General features: G+C 42.0%; 1 protein-coding gene across 1 annotated transcript; it reads left to right on the top strand.

Moving 5' to 3' along the window:
• Nucleotides 1-201: 201 nt before the first annotated feature.
• LOC150002057 (rho GTPase-activating protein 20-like) lies at nt 202-16,137 on the top strand. The gene is given in 7 exon segments (XM_090286898.1): nt 202-257; nt 1,310-1,406; nt 1,578-1,932; nt 1,935-2,222; nt 13,495-14,518; nt 14,573-14,951; nt 14,953-16,137. Coding segments are annotated over 7 exon segments (3,384 nt in total).
• The last annotated feature ends 1,142 nt before the right edge of the window (nt 16,138-17,279 follow it).

Genomic DNA, 17,279 nt, shown 5'->3' with positions numbered 1-17,279 from the left:
TGCTGCAGTGGCCCAGGGAGGTGCATTGAGGATTCACCGGAACTGGGAATAAAGAAAGGAAAAGGATGGACTGCTTCTTACATTCACAGGAACTAGAGATGATGTCAAAGGACACCCTACTCTCACTCTTGTCAAGAGGGCCGGGTGAAATAAACGGCTGGGACACTGCTAACTTCGGGGAACCGCTGAAGCAGAGAGATCATGAACACCTTCCTTCAAAGGAATGTCTACACAAGGGAGGCCCCAGCACCAAGAAGGTGAGGAACATTGAACTGCCCCGCGAGGCCACCAGAGGAATCACCACATGCTCCCTACCCCCCACCATCACCATGGTGACTTCATGCATGATCCTAGGTTTCTAATTGTAGAACTTCCTACCTTAACTGTCCTCATGGTACAGAACCCCTGGGCTGCTCCAATTGAAACAGAACCCACGGGCTCTTTAGTTAGGGGCCCGATTGCCCGCCGCCAGAATTATAACTTCCAATACCAGAGTTTAGTGAAAAGAAAAAGAATTGTTTATTTAATAGTTATATAAATTTAATCATTTGCAGATTTCTGCTGTTAAGTCTTATGTTCTTTAAAACACCCATAAACACATATCCTTGCCTCCCCCTACCAAACCAGGCTAGTTTTAGAAAAGTTAGGGATACCATTTCCCTACTTTCTAAACACAGTTCAGCTTTACCAGTAGCTGCCAATCATTCAGTTCTGACTGGGGAGACCTTGTCTGTGTTATGGTGCCCACCAGCTTTTAATCCAGAACCTCGTGGATCCTTAGCCTCCTTGTAAACTACATGGTTAGTCCTTTGTAATCCACATGGTCAGTCTGTTCCTTTTCTTCAAAGCAGGAAGGTATGTTCCTTCCTTAAAACTGCATCGTCAGACCCCATTAAATCCACATGGTCAGCCTGTCCCCAGTTAAAACTGTATGGTCAGCCCCGCTAAAATGTCTGCCACTTATTTTTAAATCCCTGACTACGTCCTCTGATGCAGTGACCATGGCACTTAGTTCTGACCATTCACAGAACCTCACGCCAGCTCTGCATGCTTTTTTCCATACCATCCCCTGGTCCAAGACCTCTCCCATCTACCTAAGGCCTTGGATGCATTAAAGCCATTTTGCATAACAAAGACACTAGCCACCAGCCTCAGGCATGTGATGGCATCCTGAAAGCTTCTTCCTTCTCCCCATCCCCCAGCTGCAAACTCTGGGGTTTTTTTGGACACTCTTGTTTCTGTAACACTCAGGACCAGACCAGCCAACTGCCACTCCTAGATCTATCCAGTATCCTTCACCTTCTCCCAGATCTCTTTTCCCTCTCCGCGTACTCTTTGTGTTTGAGTTGAATCAGTCACTGTATGAACCCAACAGCAGCCTTGTCTTCCTCTCCATCCACTTCAAGGTAGGCAGGCAGCCCCGCCTCCTCGAGTCCATCTCCCCTAAGGTAACCAGGGCATCAGCTTCCAGGTCATCAGGGCTGGTGCAGTCCAGCTGGGCTCTCAGCTGATGAGATGAAGAAAGTGAAAGCACTAGCAGGAAGCAGGGGGAGTGCCCCACCGCTTACTCTGTCTAGAGCTTACCAAAATGGCCTAGTATCCATAAAAGGCCATTTGATATCACAGACACACATCCGTTTCTATCAGCATTTGTGTCTCCCAGCAGGATTCTGCTGCTTGACGACCAGGTATAACTCAAAAGAGGCCTGCCGAGGTGGGAGTGGTATCTTTTCCTGTTCAAAGATGCGTTTGTTGTGACCAAAACCAAATATAATAACAAGTTTATGATAAAAAATACAATGAAATTGGGTGACATGTGGATAGCAAACTGTGTGAATGAAGTGGAGGAAGCAAAACCAATGCCACCGATCGTCCTGGGCTGGCCCACATTGAACTTTGTGGCCACGTTCAGGTCCCCAGAACAGAGGGACAAATGCTCTTTCTCCTTGAGAGATACATCAGTCTAGAGAAAGAGAAGGATTATCTGAAGACTATTCCCCTCAAAATGTTCACCAAGGACATTGGGAATGGTGCCTATTCTAAAGCTATAACAATAAGGAATTTCGATACAGCAAGTAACGTTACCAACATGTCACTACCAATGCTAGGGATGACTGGCTCTGAGAGTAATTACAAGTTATGGGTCAGTTCTGGCCGAAACAAAAAGGCATCACATCCACTTATTGGGCACAGATATCCTTATGGAATTAAGATGAACCATCTTTGAGACACTGCACTCCTTTTTGTTTTCCTCTTTTTCCTTCTTTCCCCTCCTTTCCCCATACCTCCCCCCTCTGGTCACTGTCAGTCTGTCTCTTGTTTCCATGCCTCTGGTTCTCTGTTGCTCACTTGTTTGTTTTGTCCATTAGGTTCCTGTATTGGGTGAGATCATACGGCATTTGCTTTCACTGCCTGGCTTATTTGACTAAGCATAAAATTTTCCACTTCCAGCCACACTGTCGTGAAAGGTAGGAGTTCCTTCCTTCTTTCTGCTGTATAGTATTCCATTGTGTAAATGTACCACAATTTTTAATCCAGTCATCTACTGATTGGCACTTAGGCTGTTTCCAGCACTTGGCTGTTGTAAATAGCACTGCTATGAACATAGGGGTGCATAGGTTCTTCTGAATTGCTGTTACAGGATTCTTCAGGTATACAGTATTCCCTCTCTTATCAAGGGTATTACGTTCTAGACCCCCGCCCCCTGTGAAGTAGGAACCTTACATTTATTCTAAACTCTTAAACCTACGTAACTTTAACAACGTACATATACAGTACCGCAAAATCCCGCAATATAGTGAAAAATTCATGATAAATAGTTAAATATAATATTTTTTAAAATCCTGCAATACAGTGAGGCTATGATAAGTGAACCATGATATAGAGAGGGACTACTGTAATCCCAGCAGTGGAATAGCTGGATGAAAAGAAGTTTCCAATTTTAGTTTTTTCAGGAAATTCCATACTGTTTTCCACTGTGGCTGCACCAGTCTGCATTCCCACAAGCAGTGCACTAGGGTTCCCTTTTCTCCACACCCTTGCCAGCACTTGTTGTTTGTTGATTTGTTAATGAAGGCCATTCTGACTTGGCTGAGGTGATATCTCACCCTGGTTTTAATTTGCATCTCTCTAATGGCTAGTGATGTTGAGTATCCTTTCATATACCTATGGGCCCTCTGTATGTCCTTCATGGAGAAGTGTCTGTTCAGGTCCTTTGCCCATTTTTTTTTATAGGATTGTCTGTTTCATGGTGTTGAGTCATATGAGTTCTTTATGTATTTTGGAGATCAAACCCTTATCTGAAGTATCATTGGCAAATACATTTTTCCAGATCATTGGTTCCCTTTTCATCTTGCTGATGTTTTCTTTTGCTGAGCAGAATCTTCTTAGTTTGATGTAGTCCCATTTGTTTATTCTTTCCTTTATTTCCCTTGCACTATGAGATATATCAGTTTGTCTATGGAAAGTCACATTTCACCACAGGATTCTCTACTTGTTAACGTCATGATGTTGCTGGTGAAAGTGGGTTCTTGCAGTGCTGTGAGGAAAACATTCCAGAAGACACACAAAGGAGGACAAGACCTGGTAATAAGATTTATTTGTGGCACCAGATACAAAATCAGAGGAATTATACTGGGTTTCCACCGTCCCATCTCTGTCTGTCCCATCATGAGAAAGTCCAATCTTACCTTCATCAGGCCCAGAACTAAGGGCAGTGTCCAGATATTTTGTGCCATGCCAAGGCAAGTCCAGTCCAGCCTTTTTCACCATCCAGCTAGCTTAACTTGTTTTCCTGGCTGTATCTCAGCTGGGGTATGCTCTCAGAGTAGTCCACAGGCCTTCAGGGCCACAGGCAGGTGCTATCCCACATGGCTGCTATGAAGAGAGAACACATGCGAGAAGGAACAGGGCTTTGTCTTGTGAAGCTGATTCTATTATCTCAGGCTTAAAAAGGACCAGGTTCTCATTTTAAACAAACCAATCAACTTCCCAAGACTTTGTGGGCTTCTGATGGGTCCACTCCCTAAACAAGTCATTCATTCTGTGAGGTTGTGTCTCTTATCCAATTTGATCTCTTCCCCAGGCTACACTGACTGGCCTCTATGGTCACCACTTTGGCTTCTATTGTGCCTCTGTTTACCTCCCCTTTTATTGTTCTATCCCTTCCCTCAGTGATCTGGGGAATTGGAGGATGGTTTCCTGAGGAGTATGTAGAGCTGTAACTTCCCAGGGAAGCAACCAGGTTTATGTTCCCTAGTTGATTACACTCAATAATATCTGATTTCTTTGCTCTCTTACTTTATTAACATCTAGCTACCTATGTTAACAATGTTAACCTCAGAGTCAGGGTGCATCATTCTCTCTGCTTACAAATAGACCACGGTTTCTTCCTTAACACAAGTGAAACAAGGCCAAGATATTTAAACAAGACTTTGTCAAATGTTAACAAAAGAAAAACAAGTTCACAAAGTAACTTGAAGCTCTCCAATGTGAGAGTGAAAGTATCACTTCCTCTCTGTATTCAAGACCTTGTTTCCTTGTGAAGGGGCTAACTATGGCTAATCCTAAGAGAAAAAGATCAAGTGTGCAGATAGGTATTCTTCCTCCAACCTAAGACCAGCCTTCCTAGTGAAACCGGAGAAGCCAGTGTTCATGCTGCCTGTCACCTACCAGACCCAATCAGCAGAAACAGAGATTGAATTTTTATGGGCACTTATTCAGAGGATTGGCAGGTTTGTGCCCTCATAGACCATCTTAAATTCCATTGTAAACCAACCCTTTTCATAGGGAGAAGAAAAGTGTAGTTAAGGGGTTTGGAATTCAGGGGAAAACTTAATCAGATAAAAGCTGCAGCATTCTTTCATCTGTGTCCTGGGTGGTGGTCTCTATTCTGTGTCCTGGGCAGTGGTCATCTCACCCTGGAGCACAATGGCTCAGGTACCATCTTGTTTGCTTACAGTCCTCCTGAGACACAAAGATCAAACTTCTTATGGTCTCCTGGAGTCAAGGTGGATCATATCTCCAGTTCCTGAAACAATAGTTTTTACATAGATTGATTACTAAGCTTATCATCTATTACCTGAAACTAAAATGTTTCCAACAGTTGAGTCCCCCATCACTAGTCCCACTTTCCTGCTTAAACCCTTGTCTCTTCTTTAGGGATTGACACTAAGATCATTCACCCAGTTCAAGGGAGAATCCACTCCCTGAGCAGGGAGTGTGGTGTTAAGCGCTGTGTCTTCAGCAGGGTGTCCAGGTCAGAACAGAGGCAGGCTAGGGTAGTGTCAAATTCTGGGTTCAAATCTGCACTATGCCAAGCACCAGCTGTGTGGTTTGGGGCAGGTTACTAAATCTCTCTGTGCCTCCGTGACCTGCTTTGTAAAATAGGAATAATAGGACTGACTTCATGGGCTCAATGTAAGGATGAAGTTAGATCACAGATATCAAACACTGGCAACAATGTGTGGGATACAGCAAGGGCTCATAATGGAAAGCAGCAGAAACACATAGTTTGCCTACCACCCAGGCAAACTATGACCACACATAGGTCATCAGGAGCAATGTACTCTTTCAAGAATAAGGAAGACCTCATCAGAATAGATTTAAGACAAAGGAAAATAAAACCAGAGCATGGCATAAACTTGACCACTGGATCAAACAGTTTCCTCACCATCCTGCAAACACTCATTTAAAATGATGATTTCCACTTGCCTCATCCCAAGTACCCTTGCCTCATCCCCATTAAGATTTCAAAGCCATTGACCTTCCTTCCTTTACCAGGATACTTTGGAGTGCAGGTTTTACTCTAGTGGAGCTTCAGGGCCTTGGTAATTCATCTGCTCCTTTCTTATTCCTCGGTGTTTCTGATCAGACAGAGTTTGAAGAGGAGATAGGGTTCATTCTGTCAAACAGCAAACAAAGAGCCTCTCCTCATAGCGCAGTGTTCCCACATGATCTAGAGGCTTAGGTGTCCTGGAATGCTGCAGACCTGCAGAAGGGCACTCAACTGTCTTGAATATACAAAAGGGACAATGTAGTGAAGGGACAAGTTTAGCTGTGACATGTATCCGTGCCTTAAAATGTCATGATTATACTGATTGTTACATTTTGTTTTGTTTTTCATATCCTCTGACAGCATAGTCTTGTACAGTGGTCAGGAAATAACTTGTCAAAGGCTAAAAATATATACATTGTAGGCTTTTTGGGCCACACCATCCCTGTTTCAACTACTCAACTCTGCAAGTACAAGGGAAGGCAGACATAGGCAATAGTAAACCACAGAGTGTGGCCGTATTCCAAAAATATGTTAGTTACAAAAGCAGATAGTAAGCTAGATTTGGCCCAAGGGCCATAATGTGCCAAACACTGGTCTAGTAGATTGCTTCTCAAACTCGAGTCATGTCCACAGCACCTTTGTAGTTTTCATTTAAATCTATGCACATCTGTAATTGTGTTGATTAGAAATTATTAGAGTTCATTCGTTTTTAAAAATTGTGTTTCCTTTTGCTTATTAATTGAAATTATTGGGGTGACATTGGCTAATCAAATTATATTGGTTTAAGGTATACAAGTCTACAATAAAGAATTTGTATATTTTACTGTGTTCATTACTTCAAGTCAAGTCTCCTTCCAATCACCATTTATCCCTCCTCTACCCTCTTCTCTCTCCCCCCACCACCTTTATCCTCTTTAATCACCATACTGTTGACTGTATCTATGAGTTTTTTCTTTTCTTTACTGAAATTCTTCACCTTTTTTACCCAAATCCAAACCTCCTTCTCCTCTGACAGCAATGACTGTTTTCTGTATTTATCAATCTGTTTTTATTTGGTTTGTTAGTTTACTTCGTTCCTTAGTTCCACATATAAGTAGAATTATGTGGTATTTGTCTTTCTCCTGTTTATTTCACTTAGCATAATACTCTCCAGGTCCATCCATGCTGTCACAAAGGTAAGATTTCCTTCTTTTGTACAGCTGAGTAGCATTCAATTGTATAAATGTACCACATCCTTTTCACCCATTGATATACTGGTGGGAACTGCATCTGCTTGCAAATCTTGGCTATTATAAACAGCATTGCAGTGAATGGAGGGGTGTACACAATCTTTTCAATAGATGTTTGTGGTTTCTTTGGATATATTCCCAGAACTGTATTAGCCAGGTCATAAGGCAGGTTCATGTTGAATGATTTGAGGTAACTCTGTACTGCTTTGCACAGTGACTGATCCAGTCTCCATTCCCACCAACAGTGTACAAGGATTCCCTTTTCTCTGCATCCTCACCAACACTTGCTTTTGATTGATGAGGGCCATTTTTACATGTGCAAGGTGATATCTCATTGTGGTTTTCATTTGCATTTCTCTGATGAGTAGTGCCATTGAGCATCTTTTCATATGTCTATTGACCATCTGTATGTCCTTTGCCCTTTCTTAATTGGATTGTTTTGTTTTGTTTTGTTTTGTTAAGTTGTATAAGTTCCTTGTAAATTTTTGCTGTATTCCATGTCTCAGCAATTATGTTCTCCCACTCCATGGGTTGTCTTTTCGTTTTGTTGATGGTTTCCTTTGCTGTGGTAATACTTGTTAGTTGGATGTAATCCCATTGCTATAAGAAATGTCTGAAATTTTACTGCCTATGTTTATTTTCTAGGATTTTTATGGTTTCCACTTTAACATTCCAGTGTTTAACCCATTTTTAGTTTATTTAGTATGTGGCGTAAGGAGGTGGTCTACTTTCATTTCTTTGCATGTATCTGTCCAGTTTTCCTAACTCCATATATTGAATAGACTACCTTTACCTCTTCCTATGTTTTTGCCTCCTTGGTCAAATATTAATTGACCATAAAGTCACAGGTTTACTTATGGGTGCTCCATTCTGTTCCATTGTTCTAAATTTCTATTTTTATACCAATACCATGCTGTTTGGTTTACTATGGCCTTGTACTAGTGTGATTCCTCCAACTTTATTCTTCTTTCTCAAGATTATTGTGTCTATTCTGGGTCTTTTGTGATTTTTGGAATATTGGTTCTAGTTCTGTGAAATATGTTACTGGTATCTTGATAGGAATTTGGATGAACCTATAGATTGTTTTGGGTAGAATAGACATTTTAATGATGTTAATCCTTCTTATCCATGAACATTATTGATGCTTCCACTTATTTGTATCTCCTTCACTTCTTTTCTTTAGTGTCTTCTAATTTTCTAAGTACAAGCCACTTCCACCTTTGGTTAAGTTTACTTCTAGATATTTTATTTTTGGAGGCAATTGTGAATTGAATTGTTTCCTTAGTTTCCCCTTTGGATCATTCATTATCAGTGTATACAAATGCAACTTATTTCTTCATATTTATTTTGTATCCTTCTACTTGACTGAATTCATTGATTAATTTTAGTAGTTTTCTGCTAGAACTTTTACGGCTTTCATATACAGTAACATGTCACCTGCAAATAATGATACTTTTACTACTTCCTTTCCACTTTGCATGCTTTTTATTTTTTCTTCTTGTCTGATTGCTATGGCTAGGACTTCCAGTATTATGTGAATAAGAGTGGTCAAAGGGAACACCTCTGTCTTGTTCACGATCTTAAGGGAAATACTTATAGCTTTTGAATATGATGTTGGCTGAGGCTTTGTCATAGGTACCCTTGATTATGTTGAGGTGTGTTCTCTCTATTCTCACATTGCTGAGAGTTTGATCATAAATGGGTGCTGGATTTTGTCAAATGTTTTTTTCTGCATGTATTAATATAACTGTGTGTTTTTGATCCTTCATTTTGCTTATGAGGTATACCAAATTATTAATTTGTGGATATTGTACTGTCCTTGCATCCCTGAAATAAATCCCACTTGATCATGATATATGATCTTTTATTATATGGCTGGGTCCAGTTTGCTAATATTTGTTGAGGATTTTTGTATCTATTTCATTAGGAATATTGGCCTATACTTTTCTTCATTGTAGTTATTTATCTGGTTTTGGAATTAGGATAATTCTTGGCTTGTAGAATGAGCTAGGGAGACTTCCCTCCTCTTGAATATTGTGGAAATTTTTGAGAAGAATACCTGTTAGTTCTTTTTTGAATGCTTGGTTGAATTCACTTGTGAAATCATCTTCTCCAGGACATTTGTTTGTTGGGAGTTTTTTTTTTTTTTTTTTTTTTGCTGTTATTACTGCTTCAATTTCACTAGTTATAATATGTTTATTCAGATTCTCTGATTCTTCCTGATTCAGTTTTGAAAGGTTGTATGTTTCTAGGAATTTATCCATTTCTTCCAGATTGCCCAATTTCTTGGCATATTGCTTTTCATAATATATTCTTACAAGCCTTTGTATTTCTGTGGAATTGGTGGTTCTTCTCCTAGTTCATTTCCGATTTGATTTATTTGAGTTTTCTCTCTTTTCTTCTTGATGAGTCTGGTTAATGGTTCATCAATCTTGTTTATCTTTTCAAATAACTAGCTCTTGGTTTCATTGATCTTTTCCACTGCATTTTTAGACTCTCCTTTATTTCTGCTATGATTTTTATTATTTTATTCCTTCTACTCACTCTGGACTTTGTTTGTTATTCTTTTTCCAGTTCCTTTAAGTGTAAAGTTCAATGTTTATTGAAGAATTTTCTCATCTCCAGATAGGCCTGTAGTGCTATGAATTTCCTTGTTAGCACAGCTTTTGCTGAGGGTTGATCCCATGCACAAATTGGTCAATGGCAATCAATAATCAATTACAACAGGAAAACTCACATGACCTCCAAAAGGGCACATTCCTGGAGCATCCAGGTCTAGGGTCAAGGAGATGCATCACTGGGTCCCACGGGACACCTACTAACTACATAAGGCCACCCCACAAAGACTAGGAGTCATAGCAGATTTATCTAATACATAGAAGCAAACACAAAAAGGAAGCCAAAATGGGGAGAAAAAGAAACAGGCCCCAAAGGAACGAACAGGAGAATTCTCCAGAAAAAGAGTTAATGAAATGGAAGCAAGTAATTTAACAGATACAGAATTCAAAGTGATCATTATCAAAATGCTCAAGGAACTTGGTGAGAACCACAACAGTATGAAAAAAGACATAGAAACCATAAAACAGGACCACACAGAAATAAAGACTGCAACATATGACATCAAGAATACACCAAATGGAATAAACAATAGGTTGAATGAAATAGAAGATTGAAACAGTGATTTTAAAGACAAGGTAAAAAATAAATAAACCACTCAAAGCAGCAAAAAGAAAAAATTATAAAGAATGAGGATATGCCATGGTTGGGTGATCCAGCTTGTTGAGTGTTGTCCTTTACACCAAATGGCTGTGGGTTTGATCACCAATCAGGGCACATACTTAGGTTGTGGATTCCATCCACAGTTGGGGTGCATAAAGAAGGCAACTGATCAATGTTTCTCTCTCCTTCTCTCTCTCTCCCCCTCTATCTCTCTCTCTCTCCCCCTCCCTCACTTTCTCTCTCTATCAAGTCAATTTTTAAAAAATATACACTCATATGATAGTTAATAAAAGAATAAGAATGGTTTAAGGGAACTTTGGACAATATGAAGCATAACAACATCTGCATCAGAGTGGTTCTAGAAGGAGAAGAGAGAGAGCAAAGGATTGGGAATCCATTTGAAAAAATCATGACCTAAAACTTTCCTAATTTGGCAAAGGAAAAAGACACATAAGTCTAAGAAGCACAGAGAGTCCCAAACAAGAAGAAACCAAAGATGTCCACACCAAGACAATTTATAATTAAAATGGTAAAGCTTAAAGACAAAGAGAAAACCTTAAAACCACAAGAGAAAGACAGTTAGTTACTTACAAGGGAGCTCCCATAAGACTGTCAGCTGCTTTCTCGACAAAAACATTTCAAGCCAGAAGGGATTGTCATGAAATATTCAAAGTGATGAAAAGCATGGAACTACAACAAAGACTCCTTTACCCAGCAAAGTTCTGGTTCTATTTTGCTTGTTTGTTTTGTTCATTAGGTTCCTGTATTAGGTGAGATCATATCGTATTTGTCTTTCACTGCCTGGCTCCTTTCACTTAACATAATATTCTCCAGTTCCATCTATGCTGTGGCAAAAGGTAGGAGTTCCTTCTTTCTTTCTGCTGTTTAGTATTTCATTGTGCAAATGTACTACCATTTTTTGATCCACTCATATGCTGATGGGCCCTTAGGCTGTTTCCAGCACTTGGCTATTGTAAATAGTGCTGCTATGAACATTGGAGTGCACAGGTTCTTTTGATTTTGTGTTTTAGGAATCTTTGGGTATAATCCCAGTAGTGGAATGGCTGGCTCAAAAGGCCATTCTACTTTTAGTTTTTTGAGGAAACTTTGTATAGTTTTCCACTGTGGCTGCACTAGTGTGAAACCCACCAACAGTGCACTAGGGTTCCCTTTGCTGATGTGTTAATGATGGCCATTCTCATGGGTGTGAGGTGTGGTATCTCATTGTGGTTTTAATTTGAATATCTGATGGCTAGTGATGTTGAGCATCCTTTCATATGCCTATAGGCCCTTTGTATGTCCTTCTTGGAGAAGTGTCTATTCAGGTTCTTTGCCCTTTTTTTAATTGGACTGTCTGTCTTCCTCGTGTTGAATCATATAAGTTCTTTATATATTTTGGAGATCAAACCTTTGTCCAAGGTATCATTGACAAATGTGTTGTCCCATACAGTTGGTTCCCTCTTCTTTTCACTGATGTTTGTTTTCTTTAGCCAAGGAGAACATTTTTAGTTTGATGTAGTCTGATTTGTTTATTCTTTCTTTTATTTCCCTTGCCTTAGGAAACATCAGTGAAAATATTGCCACTGGGATGTCTGTGATTTTACAGCCTATGTTTTCCTCTATGACTTCTATGGTGTCATGGTTTACTTTTAAGTCTTTTATCCATCTTGTGTTGATTCTGGTGTGTCATGTAAGTTGGTGGTCTAGTTTCATTTTTTTGCATGCCCCTCTCCAGTTCTCCCAACACCATTTATTGAAGAGGTTATTTGACTGCATTTTATGCACCTACTCCCTTTGTCCAATATTAGGTCACCATAGAGACCTGGGTTTATTTCTGGGCTCTCTTTTCTATTCCATTGATCCATATGTCTGTTCTTAGGTCAGTACCAGACTGTTTTTATTACATTGGCCTTGTAATATAGTTTATAACAGGTATTGTGATTCCTCCTACTTGGTGCTTTCTCAAAATTGCGCAGGCTATTCAGGGTCATTTTGGGTCCCATAGAAAGTTGTGAAGTATTTGTTCTAGCTCTGTGAAATACATCATTGGTATTTTAATAGGGATTGTGTTGAATCTATAAATTGCTTTGGGTACTGTAGACATTTTAATGATTTAATTCTTCTAAACCATGAACATGATTTGTATCTTCCCTATCTTTCTCCAGTGTTCTGTAATTTTTGGAGTACAGGTCTTTTACCCTCTTAGTTAATTTTATTCCTAAGTACTTTATTTTTCTTCTTGCTATAGTCAGTGGGATTTTTTTCTCGTTTCTATCTCTGAGATTTCATTTTTGGTGTACAAAAATGCCTTTGGTTTAAGAATACTGACTTTGAATCCCAGCCTTTTGACAATTTCACTGATTAGGTTCAATGGTGTTTTGGTGGAGCCTGTAGGGTTTTCTATGTACACTATCATGTCATCTGCAAATAATGACAGTTTTACTTCCTTCTTTCAAACTTGGATATCTTTTATTTTTTTTGCTTGTTTGCTGTGGCCAGAACTTCCAAAACTCTGTTGAATAAAAGTGGAGAGAGTGGACATTATTGTCTTGTTTCTGATCTGAGGGCAATAATTTTCAGTTTTTTTCCCACTGAGTATGATGTTGGCTGCAGGTTTCTCATGTATGGCCTTTATTTTACTGAGGTTATGCTCCCCCTAATCCCACTCTGCTGAGCGTTTTTATCATAAATGGGTGCTGTACTTTATCAAACGCTTTTTCAGCATCTATTGATACGATCATGTGATTTTTGTCTTTCCTTTTGTTTATGTGATGTATTACATTTATTCATTTGCAAACATACCATTCTTGCATTCCTGGGATGAATCCTACTTGATCCTGCTGTATGACCTTTTTACTATATTGCTGGATCTGGCTTGCCAATATTTTGTTGAGGATTTTAGCATTTATGTTCATCAGTGATATTGGCCTGTAGTTGTCTTTCTTTCTTGGGTCTTGACCTGGTTTTGGAATTAGAAGAATACTGTCCTCATAGAAAGAGTTTGGGTGTCTTCCCTCTTCTTGGATTTTTTGGAATAGTTTGAGAAGGATAGGAGTTCGTTCTTCCCTCAAAATTTGGTCACATTGGCCTGTGAAGCCATCTGGTCCAGGGCTTTTGTGTGCTGAAAGTTTTTTGATTACCGCTTCAATTTTACTAATTGTTATCAGTTTATTCAGGTTTTCTGCTTCTTCTTGATTCAGTTTTAGAAGATTCTGTTTCCATAAATTTGTTCATTTCACCCTGGTTGTCAAATTTCTTGTCCTACAGTTGTCCGAGACACTGCACTCATGCTGAGAGGCTCGGAGGACTCCACCATCCTGCTCAACCTCCAGGAGCTCTGCCTCACAGAACAGCTGCCCCTGGAGATGCAGCAGCAGTTCACCCTGAAGCCCAGACACCTGACTGCAGTCCAGCAACTAAAGGACTTGGGTCAGAAGTCACATCAAAGGAGAACATCATTCACCAACTGGCTCTTTGGGCAAGGTTCTAGCTCTCACCTGGAGAACTCACCCATGTCACCAACCTCTCCTAGGCCATGATAGCTCTTTGGAGTGTGTCTGCCCAGTCTCTGTAAGCATGCCAGTCCACCCAAACCTGCCTGGGATATACTGTTTTGTCTTTATCAGAATGGATCCTTCACCAAAGACATATTTAGGCAGTCAGGCAACATGAAATCTTGCCAAGAGCTCAAAGATAAACTCAATTCTGGAGCTGAAGTACACCTAACATATAAATCTGTCAAGGATTTTCTAAAAAGTATCCTTGGCAGTGTACTGTCTTCAGATCTCTGTGATTGCTGGGTCCGCGTCATGAATCAAAAAAACGATGACAAGAAAATCCATATAATTCAAAGGCTCTTAGACCAGCTTCCGAGAGTCAATTTTGTTCTCCTGTGGTACCTCCTGGGAGGGTTACACAACATTGAACAACACTCCTACCTCAATCAGATGACCACATTTAATTTAGTGGTGTGCATCGCTCTGAGCCTGCTTTGGCCTCCTGCTCCCATTGGCTTAAAACTAGAAAGTGAGTTTGTAAAAAAGAATACTCTGATAATTCAATTCCTGATTACCAACTTCTGCAGAGTTTTTGGAGAAGAGATCACTTCTCTCTTTGGAGAGACTTCAGGAAGCTGTCATAGGAGAGACAGTACCTCCAATACCTCTCATCACAGCTGGAAAAGTGAGATGAATGAGAGTTAGGATGCTTTGTGCAGTGACTTGGTAGAGGACCTTGGTCATGAGAGCAGAAGCATGGGCTCCCTGTTCACTCTCAGTGACCATGACCTTGACCAGCCTCTACAGGAAGAGGATAAGACTTTTTTAAAGTAGAGGTTCAGCACAAGCAGTGACATCAGGATCAATGCCACTCATCAATATGCTAAGAAAATCATGCTTGGTAATGAAGGGGATTCTGTGAAGCATCCCCCTAATACCAAGCTGGTGGCCATTTCTGTGGCATCTTGCAGCCATGGGTCCCCAAGTGATCATTCCAGGAACCAGTTCCTTGATGCAGACATATCTGACCACCTTCAGTCACACACAACACATGTTCTCAGCAGTTCAAGGAGGCACCAATGCTACTCAGAGCCCAACACTGATGACCAGCCCTGCAAACAGAACTGTCTCCAGAAGCTATTTGGGAAGAACCAAAAGATAACTAGCTGCAGAGCCAGTTGCCTGAATGGAGAGGATGATTCTCTGAGGCAGCAGACATCATTTTCCACCAGAGGGGCCAAAGCTTATGAATCAGAGATTCATCAAGGATATCAAGGTGGGTGAAAGGAGTGCCACAAAGCCTAAGATGAAGAAGTTTTCGACCTCAATATTGAACATGCATTTGTCCAATCCAAATACAGTGAGCTCCCAAGAGAGTGCTGCTTCTCACATTGTTGAACTTTCCATGTTTACACCTGGTGAATCTTCCTGTCCAACATATTGCCCTTTTCAGGGCCAAAGAAAGTGGGAGAAAATTTCATCTGACTTGTGCGGTGGCCGTGTCATTTCTGGAATGTGTGGGATCTCTTCTGTGCTGTCTTGCACAAAAGAAGACACCCTCAAGTGTCAGTCAGAAATGCACTCTGAAACTCTTCACCAAAACATGTGGTGGTGCAAAGGTTTGGCCCATTTGAGAAACTGCTCCTTCAAAAAGAAAAAAAGGGCATTCTGATCAGAGAAAAAGAACAGATCTTCTCTAGAAAACCCCACACAACCACCTCTCCATGCCTCTGGTGTTCCAGAAGCCAACTCTCTGTAGGCTACACAGAAAGACATGCCCTTAAGGGCAATGGAGGCACTTGGAGCTGAGGAGACAGACTGGCCTGAGATGATAGAAGGTGTCGGAGTTGAGCCGATGGCCCCACCAGAGGTGATGGGAGGTGCCGGAGTGGAGCAGTCCTCCAGTTCTGATATGTTGGAGAGTGCCGAAGTGGAGCCAACAGCCCTGTCAGAGGCAATGGCAGGTGCCAGAGCGGAGCAGAAGGCCATGCCCATGGCTAACAAATGTGCCAGAATGGAGCTATTTGCTCTGCCAGAGGCAAAGGAAGATGCCAGATTGGAACAGATAGTCGGGCCCAAGGAGGTGGCAAGTGCCGGACTGGAGCAGTTGGCCAGGCCCAAGGTGATGGAAAGCGAAGGAGCAGAGCTGTCTGCCCCTCCGGAGGTGATGGCATGTGCTGGGACAGAGCAGAAGGCCCAGCCCAAGCAGATGGAAGGTGCCAGAATGGAGCAGATGGCCCTGCCAGAGGTGATAGGAAGTGCCAGAGCAGAACAGACTAGACCTACGGCTCTGGGAGGTGTTGGAGTGGAGAACAAGGCCAGACATGCACCACTGGAAGGTGTCAAAGTGGAGCAGAAGGCCAGGCCCATGGAGATAGAAGGTGATAGAGCAGGCAGATGGCCTCGCTGGAGGTGACAGAATGTGCCAAAGTGGAGTAGTTGGCCACATCAAAGATGATGGCAGGTGCTGGAGCTGAGCAGTTGGCCCCATCGGAGGTGATGGCAGGTGCTGGAGAAGAGCAAATGACCAGACCTGTCACAATGGAAGGTGCTAAAGTGCAGCAGAGGTCCTCACCAGAGGTCATGCAATGTGCAGCAGCAGATGAGATGGCCAGTCTAGAAATGTAAGAAGGTGCCAGAGCAGATCAGAGGGCATTGCCAGATGTGCTGGAAAGTGCTGGAGTGGAGCAGAAGGCCCAGTGCAAGATGATAGCAGGTGCTGGAGAGGAGCAGACAACCAAATATGCAAGGATGGAATGTGCCAGAGCAGAGGAGATGGATAGACCCAACATGATGGAAAGTGCCAGAAGGAGCAGACGGCCCTGCTGGAGGCAACGACAGGTGTCAGACTGGAGCAGTAAGCCCCATTGGAGGTGATGGAAGTTGCCAGCGCAGAGCAGACAACCTCGCTGGAAGCAATTGTAGGCGCTGGAGTGGAGCAGAGGATCAGATATGCAGCAATGGAGAGCTCTGGAGTGGAGCACAGGACCAGGTATGCAGAGATGGCATGTGCTAGAGTAGAGTCAAGACCAGGCCCAAGGTGAAGGAAGGTGCTGGAGCAGAAAAGAAAGCCTGTCCGGAGGCAATTGCAAGTGCTGTGACGGAGCAGACAGCCAGTCCTGAGGCAAAGGAAAATATCAGAGAGGATCAGACGACCAGATAAGCAGTGATGGAATGTGCTGGACTTAGCAGATGGCCAGTCCCAAAGCAAAGGAAGGTGCCAGAGTGGATCAGTGGAACAGATATTCAGCAATGGGATGTGACAGAGCAGAGCAGATGGCCAGCCCAGAGTGGAAGGAAAGTGGCAGAGCAGAGCAGATGGCCAGGACCGACGTGATGGCAAAGGCAGGAGCTGAGCATACGGTCAGCCCGGAGGAGAAGGAAGGTGGCAGAGTGGAGCAGATGGCCAGTTTCGACATGATGGAAATTGCTAGAGAGGAGCAGATGGCCCCACCGGAGGCGATGGCAGGTGCCACACCAGAGCAGTCAGCCCCATCGGAGGTGATGGAAGTTGCCAGCGCAGAGCAGATGGCCTCACCAGAAGCAATGCCAGGTGCC

The sequence above is a fragment of the Furipterus horrens genome, unplaced genomic scaffold (genome assembly GCF_987537825.1).
Source record: "Furipterus horrens unplaced genomic scaffold, mFurHor1.1.pri manual_scaffold_9, whole genome shotgun sequence".
NCBI lineage: Eukaryota > Metazoa > Chordata > Mammalia > Chiroptera > Furipteridae > Furipterus > Furipterus horrens.
Note: the sequence above shows the minus strand (reverse complement) of the source record. Positions and strands in the feature narration are given on the sequence as shown.